Below are 14,109 nucleotides of genomic sequence, written 5' to 3'. Positions count from 1 at the left end.
CACACACACACACACACACACACACACACACACACACACACACACACACACGCACCACACGCACCACACACACACACACACACACGCACCACACACACGCACCACACACACTGTTCAGATTCAATGTTTCAGTCACAGTGTCCCTGATTGAAATTCAAACTTATTTAATCATCAATACACTGGCTGCCACTACAGAGAAAGGAGCTTGAGGATGCTCTGGTTTATCCCGCAGTGGTCCATCAGCGGGTCTCTATCTTCCTCTGACCATCAGTGCAGCCCAGAGAATTGTGGGTCAGTTGCCCAAATGTGTGGCCATACCTGAATTTGTATCCTGTGGGCCAAAATAATGAAATATATGCATCAAACAACATTCATACAAGCAAACATTAATAAACATCAAAACATTAATATATACATACATACATACATATACATACATTTTTAACCCATAAATAATGGATTTTTATAAAAATGTTAATGTTGTCGATATTAAGACCAGTTTTGATGTGTGTTTAATCAGAGTACAGTCACATAATTTAGTTTACAGCTCATAAAAAAAAAAAAAACATATTTAAGGGTGCAATACCTCTTTAAGGTGTGGGTGTGTAGAGCGAGCTTGTATCTGAGTATGAAAGATTGAAATTTTTAAAGAGCTGTGTGTGTGTGTGTGTGTGTGTGTGTGTGTGTGTGTGTGTGTGTGTGTGTGTGTGTGTGTGTGTGTGTGTGTCTATGCATACAATTGCTTTTGAGGCATTTGCATGTGTGGATTTACTCTTAGAATTTGCACTCCCAAATCAGGTATGTGTGCGTGTTGTTTGCATGTGTGCGTGTTGTTTGCATGTGTGCTTGCCTGGCACATGTCCCGTGTAGGAGGGCAGCAGGCCACGATTGGAGTGGTAGATGGTGGAGGTCAGGGCTGGGGGCAGCGGCCAAGGCTCCTCAATTATGCCCTTCAGTTCCCTGCCAAACTGGATGAGGGCCTTGTTGGTGGTGATGGGGTAGCCGCTGCCAATGAGGAAGCGGGACTTGGGCACATAGCCAGTGTAACCTAACACAAATGTAAACACACACACACGCACACACACACATGCATGTAAGCATGCACTCATGCACGCATGCACACCCACACAAATACATTCGCACACAGGCACATATCCACACACAAGCACAGATAGAAAGTCTTAGTCACACAGAATGTATGTAATATGCAAACAAAAATGAGTAACTACTGCTGTGTTCTGTTGTATAACATTTTGAGCTGTAAACTGCACTGCACCCAATTCCATGTAACCTACAGGGCATTTACAGGTGACTTTACAGGTTTGGCGTGTGTGTGTGTGTGTGTGGAGGTCTTGAGAGTTCAGGGGTATTTTCTTACCTGAGATGAAGTACTTGTGTGGGCAGAGGTCATCCATGGAGTAAGGGGAGACTTTGGGCTTACAGGAGTCCAGAGAGACGTAGGGGGCCGGCTCCCTCGAAATAGCTGGGAGTGGGGTGTTCAGTTTCCGCGGCTGGAGTAGATGGATCCACACACACACACACGCAGATACAGACGAATGCACACACAAATGCAGGTGCACACACACACACACACACACACACACACACACACACACACACACACACACACACAAAGCAAAGCAAAGCAAAGCAAATCATAAACACAGATATGTAGACAGACGTGAATATGCACCATTGATCAAAATGCTTGGAGCCTGTCCAACTACCTCAGGCAATTCTACATAGACAGCAAACAAAGGAGTAAAAAAACAGGAATGTCAGAGCGCCCTAAATCATCTTGACCTTGTTTTCAATATGTGGTGTTTATGAATGTTGTACGAAAATTTGGGAATACAGCTTAGTTTATTTTTTGGTTCCCAGAACACTACTGTTTGTGCGCACAGAAGCATATCCTGGCTTGTCTTGCAAAGTGAGACTATAATGGCCTGAAATCTCTGTGTGATCTGATTGAGGAACAGCACTTAGAGGTGTCCCTTTAAAGTGTGCAAAACATAACCTGTTCATGATATCAGATCCCCCTCTTGTCAATAATTCATTTGTCAAGCATCCACACTTGTGTGTGAGTGTGTGTGCTGTGGCTGGTCACATTAAACTATAAAGCTGGGTTTGGAACGGTCTGTCATGTGCAAGTGTGTGCTGATTGGCTACTTTGACGTTGAGCAGGCCCTGCTTGGCGGCCATTCGGGGCAGGTCAGCAGCGCCCAGCCGTACTCTGCTGCGCTGGTCCTGCTTGAACTCCGTCAATGCCTCACGACAGGTTTCAGCGTATGTCTGCGCAAAGTAGTTCTGGCTCTTTGGGACAAAGCCTTCCAGTGACACAGACACACATACACATGTAAACAAATGCACACAATGACAATGGAATACACTTGACACACTTTTATGACAGTAGTGAGAACAGTGAATATCTCAATAGAATTCAACAGAATTGTGCTCCCTATGAAGACTTCTAGAATGATCATTATAATTACTTCATTATCAATAGTTATTCATTGGACACACACACAAACACACACACACACTGTCTCTCTGTGTCTCATTCTCTGTCTTTCACAAAGAACAAACGAACACACACACACACAAACACTCTCTCTCTCTCCCTCTCTCTCACCAGTATATCCTGGTATCATGTGGTCCATTTGTCTACGTCCTCCAGCCCAGCTGCTCCTCATCTCGCCGCGGGGCCCCAGCTCTGTTTTGCCTCGGGGCAGACGGCCCGAGTTCAGCACCAGGCGCTGGGAGCGCGACACATCCTTAGACGTCAACAGTTCCGCCGTCAGCTGCCCGTAGGTCTTCCCCAGGTTGAACTTCAGCTGTGGACAGTAACCTGCGTAGCTGCATGCACACACGTGTACACACACACACACACACACACACACACACACACACACGTGTATACACACACACACACACACTAGACTTCTAATGCAATTCAGTATTCACATAGGTCAATTATAGTGAAATAAACAACCTGTATGCAGTGTACCGTGCCATATATCAGATGTAAAACTGATATCAAATGGCAAATACGACACCAATAAGGCTACTGAATATGCACTATTTTACTGTCAGTCTTGGCCAAGGTCAGTCAAGGTATTGAAAATACATTTGATCTAAATGTGGTATACCAAGTATGTCAGCAGGGTACAATAATATAGGCTATTCTAACAACTATGATAGTATTTTTCCTTTCTTTTTTGTAATGTACTATTCCTATTTGAAACACAGCTGAATGATTCAGCCTACCCACTGCGCTAATACTGGCTCAACCATGAGCTCAGTGTGGCGCCCGTTGCTACGGGTAACGCGTTACACTAAATGAGTGCAGGATTTCAAAAGACCAGTGAGAAGAACCGAAATCGTTGGGAACAAATGAACTTGTTTATGCAGGTTAATCCCACCAAAGGCGTACGTATTTAATGACATGACAGAATGCATGACATCGTTAAAAAGTCAACCCCAGCCAACCAAAAGTAGCCTAATTCCACAGAGACAACCTATTACCATATTACCTATTTTACAATATTGCCCATTGACTATTAAGACTATAATAAGGGTTAAGGGAGCATTTTACAATTCTAAGAGAAACATAGTTTAAATGTAAAATATGCCTACTAATTTGTAAGCTACCGAAGCACAAAAACGCTATTTATAATGCCCAAATACTTACCCTGGGATATACTGTGGGTCTGGTGTCACCAGGACTTTGCTGAATTTGGGAGGAAATTCCTGCATATTGAGAGATTCTGATTCTCAGTCCTCTATCTGTTTGGGACACCTGGGTGGACGAGGGCAGTCCTGCGCGTGTTTTCAGCCGGTTGCTACTGAGATAGGGCACGCGCGAGTAGCAGCAGCGGGAGCGTGCTGCCCGATGACCGTCATTATTTCATAGTTTCACACGTAATAAAGGGAGCATGTTCGCAGACGTTCTTTCACCCAACTGAACAGTTAAGCGTTGTAGTTGGTCTATAATTTTAATATTTGGTCTAATGGCCTAATCCTAACATCTGGCGATAAAACTGATAAGAAACCATATGTTTTAGCTATTTACTTAAGTCGGATTGCCTGGGCTACTCACGGACTTACTTGCCGACCTTAAAGAATGTGTTCAAGTCAACAAATAATAGCCTATTATTTGATCATCGTGAATTCAAATAACAGCGTCCTCTACTGACACCCAGCTATCGGTTACAAGAATATATTCCTCTAGCAGTGTTTCCCAAACTTTTTACAGTCCCGTCCTACTCCTTCAGACATTCAATCTCCAGCTACGTGTCTCCCCCTCCCCCCAACACGCACACACGCACTCACCACAGGTTAATGAGAAGGGTGTGCTTGAGAGGATGCACATAACTCTGCAATGTCTGGCTGAATTTGAGAAAGTCTTAAATCGTTTTCCACAGTCTGTGCCTGTATTTTGTTTTCATGCTCGTCAGAGCTGAGAACCCACTCTCACATAAGTACGTCGTGGCAAAGGGCATCAAAGTCTTTACACAGAGGTGTGTTGTTATGTCGCGTTTGACCATGTCTGTCACACCGAGTTGATTTGCACACAAAAAAGCTAGTAGCTTGGCTAGCAACAGCTGCTAACATCCTGATCCGAGGTAGACTTGGAGAGCAACCCGGGTTGCTGTCGCCGGCAGGTGCATTCTCGATTGTAGGCCTAGCGGTTGGTGTCCCTCTGGACCGGGGATTAACTCTTTTTAACCATTTATCCATTTTAGTGCAGCAACCGGAATGAGCTCCCGCTTGACACAGGGCATCAGCGAGTGGAATTCTGACGAGCGAGCTAACCGTTGTGCCTATGTTTCGACTAACCTACCTGTAGCTATTTTTGGCAGTGGAATTATTTCGCTACAATGTATACATGAGTGCATTTTTGCCATTGCGACTGGGCTATTCAGACTATTTAAGATGTCATGTATTTTATAGGTCAGTTTGAAAATGGAATGGGCTGTTTCACTTTGAAAATTCAAATCAGATTCCCCCCCTCTTTACAGAATATAAATTATATAAATATAAATGTCTTTACAGAAGGAGGCTGTAAAGTTATATCTGTGTCCTTCAAACTCAGCTGGAAGATATAACAATCCCAAATTAAATCCAATGTCTCATCCTCAGGGGACACACACATTGATTAAATATACAATTTATAAAATATACAACAAAATTGGTCACTTTGAATAAAAGTGTTTTCTACACAATTAAAGTACATTCAAATGTGTTTGATCATATTTAAGCAATGTACCTTATTGTAAGTACAAAACAGACTTCAGTACACATTTTTTGGTTTTCTGGAACGGTCTGAATTGGAATGACAAATGACAGGATAACTACAGACACTCACATCAGTTTAACAAGAACATGGGGGTTGAAAGGAATCTTCAAGACCAGATTACATCTTTACATCTTTGTTTTGTGAGTCTCCTCCGAGTCTTTGCCTTGTCCCGCACACCTTTTCCAGTCAGCCTCTCAACACTCACCTGGGCGCACTGAAATGCCGATCTTATCACCAGGAAAGTCTCTCTTACACATTCCAGGCATTTTAGATTTTCAGATTTCAAACACTTCGTCTGAAATAACTGTTTAAATGTTTTCCTTAACTTCAGACACAAATTATTTAGAACCCAACCGTAATTATATTAGAATAGGTTGAACTCGTGGTTGCTGCTCTACAAAAGACTGTTGTAGTTTAACATCAGTCAGACTGTACTGCGGCTATAAAACCTGTGTGTTAAAGCCTGTGGTTTGGAGGTATCTCTGACATTAAACACAAGAGGTTTCTGGGCACATACAGCGTATGAACTATTGGCACAGTTTAGAAAGGAAAACTGTGTAGTTGAGGTTAAAAACAAGAGTAGAGGGGTCCCTCGTATCTCCATATAATCAAATAGTTTGTTGTGAGGCATATCCTCACATGCTGTGTTTAATCCCGGCTCATGCTGCTTAGGCATACCACAGCCCAAAGGAGATGTTCAGACAGGTTGGGCTGACGCCTGACAGCTAAGTAAGAGAAAATGTGACAGCATTGGAATGTCCCTGTGTGTGTTGAAACCGGCGGAAGTAGAGCATTTTTGTTTGTGTGTGCACTGTAGGTGTGTGTGTATGTGCTCTGTGCTCAGGTATGCATGTCTGCGTGTGTGTGTGTATGTGTGTGTAGGTGTATGATGTGAGACAGCGTGTCGGTACAGATTGATGACAAGGCGGTCCAAGGGAATGCACAAGGCGGAGCGGAGAAGGAGATGTTTTGCATTCTGTGTCGCATAGTCACTTCTTGCTGAGCTCTCCGTCTGAGCAGACGCCCACGTGTTCTCTCCCTTTACCTGTCCCTCTCTCTCAGGCAGGTCTTGGGATGAACGCACATCGGATGGAGTGATAGGGAAGTCGAAAGGAGCATAGTTGGACAGAGTGCTGAAGAGGACAAAAAGCCACTGAGGTTTAAAAAACTGATAGCGGATTTGCTGTGAGCGGTGAATGAAGGATGAATCTGTACAGGAGCTTTGGCAGCCTGCTGGAGACTTGGGTGACGGAGGGTTACCCCATACTGGACTCACAGGGGCAACCCAGCGGGGGGGTGGAGGTGGAGGAGTTGGTGGAGGTAGTCTCAGGTGGTCAGGTGGATGCCTTCAGGAGCAGCTCACGAGACTCTCTTCGGTTCTCTGGCGCCACAGCCCGCTCCGAATCGGAGGACTCCGGCGTGGAGTTGGTGAGCCCTGGCAGTCCGTGGGCATCCCAGCAGCACGTGATGGCTGTGGCCCCTCAGGCCTCTGGTGCAGGGGAGTCCGAGGGGCGTGGTGAGAAGGTGGTGTCCTCAGGAGGGGGACATCTACCCACATGCCCGTCCTCCCCTGCCCTCTCCATCCGCTCCTGCCCTTCTTCCCCATCTTCGTCGTCCTCCTCCTCCTGCCAGTCTATAGGGTCCAGCCTGTTGCCCCTGCCGACTGGCGCTCCCACCTCAGGGGCAAGAGTGGAGCAGGCACTGCGGCGGATGGACCCGGTGCGCTGTCAGGTCCCGAGGCACAGCTCGTCGACGTCTTCGTGGTTGTCGAGCAGAGGTGACCCCGATACCCTCCCATGGAAGCACAGCAGCACAGCCAACCTCTCAGCATGTTCAGCAACAGGCCCACAGGACTGCAGGAGTCAAAAGTCACGGAGCTTTGAACAGGGGGAGGAGCTGACCTCACCCTCCTTTCTTCCACAGACCACTGGAGTACAGGCAGCAGAGAAAAGGCTCCAGATAGACCCCAACAGTAGGCCTATAACACAACTGATAAACAGACTTGAAACACAGCACACTAACCTGTCTTCAACACCACCGACCAGCAGGCTACAGGCACAGGTGAACTCTTACGTTTATTTTCCTCCATTGTGTCCAGAACCTGCTTGCTAATCCTTGAAGTGAAGTGAATAGATTGCAACTATTTCCCTTATTCATTATTCGCTATATCAGTCAACATTGTTATGGACAGCATGACTTATGATCATGTAAGTGTGTCTTCAGGGCTGGTGTATGGCTCTATTTGTTTGTCCATCCACGACACATCAACTTTAAACTGTGTCTGTGTATGTTGGTGAGTGTGTGTGTGTGTGTGTGCACTCTCTGCACGCTGAATCGCTGTTGTAATTAGTCTGAACAATCACAAAGCCAAATACGTAGCAGGCAATTTAGAAATAGCACAGTAACACAGCAAAGTTGGTGGTTTCTAAGGTTGTCCCTTTTTGCTATATAGACCATTCTATCATTAAGCCCTAAGCATCTCAAAGTACATGGTACCTCTAAAAACTACGGCAAGCCACTTGGGAAAACTATACCTTAAAATAATCGACACACTACACTTTCAGTACACAATAATTTGTATCGTGCAAAATAAATATATTTGCCAGGCAAGCAACTTAAATAGAGAGTGTATAAGACAGTGTTGGCCAGGGCCTCCCCATCAGGGCCATAGTTATTCAAGTTCACATTAATCTGTCAGATCACACAGGATCACAAAAAAATATTTCAGCAGGCTCACATATGCCACTGTGTAAATATGCAATGTAAATATGCAAAGCTATACTTTGTGCACAAGCGTTAGATTTCGGGCACAGAAGGTGTGTTTCCCCGTACTGTGAAGTGCACAGCCCCTCTGTCGATAATTCACAATCTATCATTATCTTCAGTACCTGTCAAATCAATGTCATTTTCATGTAACCTGAATAATGTAATATTTACAATCCATAGTCCTGTATTGACAGATAGACAAACACTGTGTGTTTGTTGCTCTCAGTAGATTATCTGTCTAGTTAACTATCTAATAATTTAGGCCATGGCAGGTTTGGCCATGACATATGGATGTTAACTGATAAAATAGAAGATGTCTGGTAATGGTATAACATTATTAATTTTTTTCTAAAATCATCGGTGCACGTCTTTCTTCTTTGCATTTGTGTACACAGATTCGCAGATAGCACATCTCCTGCAGGCCATAATTGCAGTTCTAACTAGACAGTGGAAGCAAAGGTTAAGACATAATTGGCTTTTAGCAGCATTTAGCGGTCATTAGCGGTCATTGTCTATCCATATAAAACCAATTATTGATACGATCTTTACAGTCCTTTAAACTGGGGTGGAAACATGCTGCTTGTTTACCTCATGCATACATGAAGCCACCTCAGGTTATGTCCTACATGTGTGTGTTAACGTGAGCAGTGGCACAGTTGAAAAAAACTGCACAAAAAAAACCTCACCCATAGCTACTTTTTCAAAGTTGATAGCAACCAAACATGGACATGACTGAACAGGTGAAGTCACAGCTCTTCATTGGAAAACCAAACAACACTGCGATGATATGACATGCCACTAGAAACATGACTTAATCTTCATGACATCTAGAATCACCTAGAGCATAACTGTCATTTTTTTCCTTTCAGTAGAACAAAAAAGGCCTTTATTTAACGTCAGTGATAGAAGAATCCACACTGTGTTCATTTTTATAGGACAATCTCGAGATTAGCTAAGAGCAGTAAAGTCACCAGGAGTTGAACAGGTTACGAGAGGTGGAGGGAAAGTCAAAGTGCTAAATGAACTTTGCCTGTTTCGGTGGGTGCCAGTGAATGAACATCAGTCATTGTGTTTCATAATACTGTTTTACAATATGCTCAAGGACGAAATAAGTCTTTTACCTCTCGCACAGTTGGACAGCTGTTTTGATGTTTGATAACGGTTAACAAACACAAGTTCACACACACACACACACACACACACACACACACACACACACACACACGCACATACACGCACAGACACGCACATACATGTGTATATACATGCAGATACACACACACATGCCTACAACTTTTGATAAAAGCTAATGACTAAATGACTAAATGTAAATTATGTAAATGTAAACTGTAAGTCAAACAGACAATACACCAATGCACATTCATACAAACACACACACACACACACACACACACACACACACACAAGCACCCATACACACAGACAAACTCCCACTCATTCGACCATCCCCAAACCACAGCTATCCAAGTCAGAATGAGCCCCTTTGCAGTTTCTTTTGTGAGAGGTATCCAGCTCTCTGTGGCTTAGACGCTGGAACCAGTCAGGCCAGGTGAAGCAATGCAAGCTCCAATGAGGGCATGGATGGAATGACTCCAAGCGCTGGGCGGATCGCGAGGAATGTGTGGGTGTTTGGAATCCTGCCCTGCCTCTGGTAGAGCGGCACAGCGTGGTGCGGAGCAGTGAACTTGCAGAACCTTTTAGCACTCGTGTAAAAAGAGAAGTGTCATTGTATAACACTTGCAGCCATTCCAGTGTAAGAAAGTAGGTCTGATAGCCCGAGGTGTTAATTGGATCTGGAGTGTGTTTGGTGAAACCTGTTGTCTGACAGGAGTTGATTGTCTGTGGCTGATTGGTTATGTTTGATAGTGTTTGGCATAGAGGGATCATGGTGACATTGAACACAGGATTGTATTGTCTGTCATGGCACACTTGCTGAGTCAGGGTGTATCTTAGGAAATCACAGAGGGCCTGGTTACAGGCACACACACACACACACACACACACACACACGCACACACACACACACACACACAAAGGAGAAGAGAACAGAGGCTCTTGGCTAATTAGCCATGTCACAACAAGGTCAAAAGTCAATATGACTTAGTTGGTAACCCTTCCCTTTACAGAAGTGTTCTGTTTTAACATTTCACTAAAAGTAGATTTTTGAAACAAACGATTTTGGGAAACAACAGAGAAACAACACAATTAAAAAAAACAATCAGAAATAAACAGACAATATCACTGAAGTGCTATGATGTTTGAATGAAGTGAGTGTTTCCACTCTAACCTGACTTCCATGCTCCTCGTGCAGGCTCCCGGAGAAAATGGCTGGGTGGAGCCCTCACCTGGATTCCTCTACCTGGAGCAGGTGTGCCTCATGCTGGAGAGGTTCGCCCAACTGCAGATGCACAGCCGTGGGCTCCAGATGGAGAGAGAACATCTCAGGAACCAGCAGAACCACAGCATAACCAACAGAATACAGCACAGCCCTCAGGTGGGTAGAACTAGCCAGCCACTAGCCAGTATAGGAGGAATTTGGTAGAACATAAAACATTCCAGTGGGAGAGAGCACTTAGAACATTTAAGTAGGTTAGGGAATATAGGCTACTCTTGTGGGTTGAAGAACACATAGTGTTGAGGTGAGAAGGAGTCTGGAAAATCACAATCATAAATGGTTCTTCATTATTCATCTTTTGGCCTGGGGAGAGTTTTGCTGTCCTAAGAGTAATTCTATTTACAGTGGACTGACGTCATAGAGTTACTGTTAAGTGATAAACAGAGCTGTTCAACAGATGCTCTCCTAAAAAACCTGATTTAATCCTAATCCATACCTAATGTTATGTAATGCAACAGTTTGATTCTGTGTAGCCATTGGATGATTCAGGCATCCAGAACTTGATTTGGTTCAAGCACCAAATGGATTGATTAAGTTCCACCCTGATTTTTTTCTTTTCAGCCCTCTACAGTAAGGCAATGCTCCAATTTCCACACCAATGAGGCTGTCAGTCGAAAACACAACAAAAAAACAAAAAAAAAGCACGAAGCGACTATATCGTCTGATGGGCACGACAACCTGGGAGAGCTCCGCCAAAGATCCAGGTCCGATGCGGGGATGCTGACGCCATATCGCCGTAAGTGTGTCTCAGCTGGCATGCCTGATCCTGAGATAGCCAGGCTGTCTATCCACTCCCTCTCTGCTGGACATTATGAGTTGATGTCCTGGTTTGGGGCCTGTTCTCACAATGAACTCTCCCTCTGATGGTGTACACCCTAGCAGTAGGTAATTACTTATGCTTGCCCTGACAGTTGACTCAGTTAGGAATCAAGGCAGTCAGGAGTATCTGAAGATTAGATCTAGGGTCGCTACATTAGGGTTGTGACTAAATATGGCTGCAAGGCAGGCAAACTTTCACAGAGAAACTAAATCCCTAGTGTGTGTGTGTGTGCTTCTGTCCACGTTTTTCTTACTTATGTGTATCCCATGTGACTTAACAGTATGTGTGTGACACTGATCTATGTGTGGGGTCTTCGAGATGTGTGTTAAATCTTTCACAGTAGTGTGTGTTTCTTTGTGATGTGAGAGTATGTTGTAGTTTAGCTGTATATGCGTATACGTTGTGTAAGTCTCTCTCTCTTTCTATATATTTCTGTGTGCTGTGTTGTCGGATGTGTTCTCTTTGCATGTTTTCATTAATGGTGTGTGTTGTGACTCATTTGTGCGTGTGCATGTGTGTGTGTGTGTTCTTCTCAGATCAACGAAGGCTGAGCAAGAGTATTGGAAACCTTCTGGAGGAAGATGAGGAGGAGACAGTAGCTCTCAGGACAGCGGTATGTATATGTGCCTTATTCCTGTTTGAGTGTGTGTGTGTGTGAGAGAGACAGAGAGGGAGAGAGAGTGTGTGTGTGTGTTTGGGGGGGGGGGGGTAGAGAATGGATGCAGGGGTGTAGCAAAGAATTTTAGGAATGTTTCTGTCTTTTTTTCTGGGGCCCAACGTAATGAATTCATTCATCTTACTGGAATTTTGAGTCCTGTCTTCTCCAGCCATGGGCCCCTTGTCACCTGTAGTCACCACCTTTCACCCAACAGTGCAGTTTGCTAGTGTGTATTTTATTAGTGTCTGTGTGGTGAATGTGTGCAAGCGTGTGTGTGTGTGTGTGTGTGTGTGTGTGTGTGTGTGTGTGTGTGTGTGTGTGTGTGTGTGTGTGTGCATCTGTGTCTGCATCTGTGTCTGCATATATGTGCCTGTGTACAGTATATTTCACACGCTCTGCATGTGAAACCTCTGTAAGGTTCTCTCACTTCAACCACTCGCTAACGAAAACACCAAACACTGTAACCCACATATGTGCCGCAGCACCCATAAGCCCTCGGAAGTTGTACCCACACACACACACTGTCAGGGTTCACATGTTCACTTCCAGCATGTTGCTCACGTGTGTGCAGGAGAGCCAGGAGCCGAGTGAGAGGGAGAAAAAGGCGGCCGGAAAGGGTCTGAAGATTGCATCTCTGAGGAGGAATGAGGCCAGACCGGAATATTCGACTGCAAGGTGAGACCTCGGCTCTTCTGCATCCCTCCTCTCACATGACTGCACACCGCTGTCCCTCTAGGGCCCAAAACATTTGAACAGGTTCCACTTACACACTCGATCACTCTGTTTACAAACCTGTGTCTTAACCACGACTGACTGAGACATTCTCATATTTCTGTCACATTAAGTACTACCATTGTTTATGCATTTTGAAGAGCATTGCATCAAAGTTCTTTATGTAACGCTCAGGTTTGGTGTAACGATTGTTAACAAAAATAGCATCTTCTGCATCTGCAAAATAACAATTCAGTAGTAAATGTCCCAGTGTGGTGTCTTGTAACGAGTCTGCATAATTTCGTGTCTGGTCTGTGTAGACGTTTTTTTGTCTTCTATGTGTAACTCCAGCCCAGCGTGTGTTGTGTTTGCAAAGTGTCTGAGCTGTAAACAAATCTCTTTCGGTTCTGTGACATATGAACAATGTTGCATTCCTCATTATAGGTCAGAGACGCTTCCCAGGCTGGGAAAGAAGTCAAGTCTGAGAGGCCTGGGAAAATTCTTCAAGAAAAGGTCCAAGACAACATCAACGTGACGGACCCGATTGCTTCCAACCTCTTTCGTCACTGATCTGGAATCAGTCTCTCACGTCTCTGCCGTCCAGTTCAATCTCCATCCAGTTTGACCAAACTGACATTTGTGCTACAGAGGAGCATGGTGCGAATTATAGTGCGATTTGGATAATTCATTGCATAATTCACATTCTAGTGGAGCACATTGAGACCTCTTTATCCTGGGCTGGCCTTGGGAAGATGGCTGCCTCTACTGAACTGGGATTAGCTCCAGGTTTCTTCCTGCAGGGAGTTGGTTCCTTGCCACTTTGACCAAAGGTCTGTAATGATGAGTTAAGACTGTGGTTACTAATAAGCACCTTGAGGCAATGCAATAGGCTAGTGATATAAGCACTAAATGCAATGAAATGTAATTCAATTGATTTAAATTGAACTGAACAGATACCACATATTTTTTTCAGGGGATCCTCAGGGAGACTCAAAATACTGTTTATGCTTTGAGTTTGTTTAGCCACTTAAGAGTGGCTATTTGATCTTATCTGTTATGTGTCCATTACCTTTTAAAAATGTAATGAATTGTAACAGACACACCTGCCTTCAGATCCTACAAAAGAGAGCACTCCTTGTCCAAAATGTTTGTGTCATTGTACCACCTTTTCTGTCCTCTGTAATATCATCTGACCATGAACATGCCCTGTAGCACAATATATGCAAAATCCTTTATTATGATATGCTGCTATCTCTTGTGAACTTCATCACAGAATAAAACTGTCTCGCTAAACCTTGGTACCTTGTTACTGATACTGCTAATGTGCATCCCTGGGAAGAACATCTCATATGGTATACCATACATCAAAATAGCATACTCTCTCTAGCAGCATCAGTTACATTTGATTTTTGATTGTCATTATGTTTTTTATTGATGAC

General features: G+C 44.2%; 2 protein-coding genes across 2 annotated transcripts in view; one reads left to right on the top strand and one right to left on the bottom strand.

Moving 5' to 3' along the window:
• Positions 1 to 147: 147 nt before the first annotated feature.
• On the bottom strand, positions 148 to 4,976 carry fam166b (family with sequence similarity 166 member B). The gene is made up of 6 exons (XM_042709448.1): positions 3,692 to 4,976; positions 2,633 to 2,856; positions 2,170 to 2,327; positions 1,379 to 1,511; positions 851 to 1,048; positions 148 to 331 (listed from the first exon to the last, which is right to left on the bottom strand). Exons 1-6 carry the CDS (start codon positions 3,754 to 3,756, stop codon positions 240 to 242), a joined length of 870 nt encoding a protein of 289 aa, XP_042565382.1. The 5' UTR covers positions 3,757 to 4,976; the 3' UTR covers positions 148 to 239.
• Positions 4,977 to 6,118: 1,142 nt separating this feature from the next.
• si:dkey-106l3.7 overlaps positions 6,119 to 14,109 on the top strand; it is an 8,606-nt gene continuing 615 nt past the window's right edge. The window contains exons 1-6 of the mRNA XM_031577738.2: positions 6,119 to 7,360; positions 10,398 to 10,580; positions 11,043 to 11,217; positions 11,838 to 11,914; positions 12,531 to 12,634; positions 13,115 to 14,109. The exon at positions 13,115 to 14,109 is cut by the window's right edge and continues 615 nt beyond it. Of these exons, the coding sequence (XP_031433598.1) occupies positions 6,503 to 7,360; positions 10,398 to 10,580; positions 11,043 to 11,217; positions 11,838 to 11,914; positions 12,531 to 12,634; positions 13,115 to 13,205 (1,488 nt within the window). The 5' untranslated portion in view covers positions 6,119 to 6,502 and the 3' untranslated portion in view covers positions 13,206 to 14,109. The remainder of the gene's footprint in view (positions 7,361 to 10,397; positions 10,581 to 11,042; positions 11,218 to 11,837; positions 11,915 to 12,530; positions 12,635 to 13,114) is intronic.

Source organism: Clupea harengus, chromosome 12 (genome assembly GCF_900700415.2).
Source record: "Clupea harengus chromosome 12, Ch_v2.0.2, whole genome shotgun sequence".
Lineage (NCBI taxonomy): Eukaryota > Metazoa > Chordata > Actinopteri > Clupeiformes > Clupeidae > Clupea > Clupea harengus.
Note: the sequence above shows the minus strand (reverse complement) of the source record. Positions and strands in the feature narration are given on the sequence as shown.

What these genes read in the sequence shown, in the direction of transcription:
- fam166b (XM_042709448.1), bottom strand. Translation starts at nt 3,756, where the DNA reads ATGCAGGAATTTCCTCCCAAATTCAGCAAAGTCCTGGTGACACCAGAC. An exon ending in CATGATACCAGGATATACTG is followed by an intron (nt 2,328 to 2,632) that starts GTGAGAGAGAGG and finishes TGTCACTGGAAG; the next exon opens with GCTTTGTCCCAAAGAGCCAG. An exon ending in CTACACGGGACATGTGCCAG is followed by an intron (nt 332 to 850) that starts GCAAGCACACAT and finishes TTTGGCCCACAG; the next exon opens with GATACAAATTCAGGTATGGC.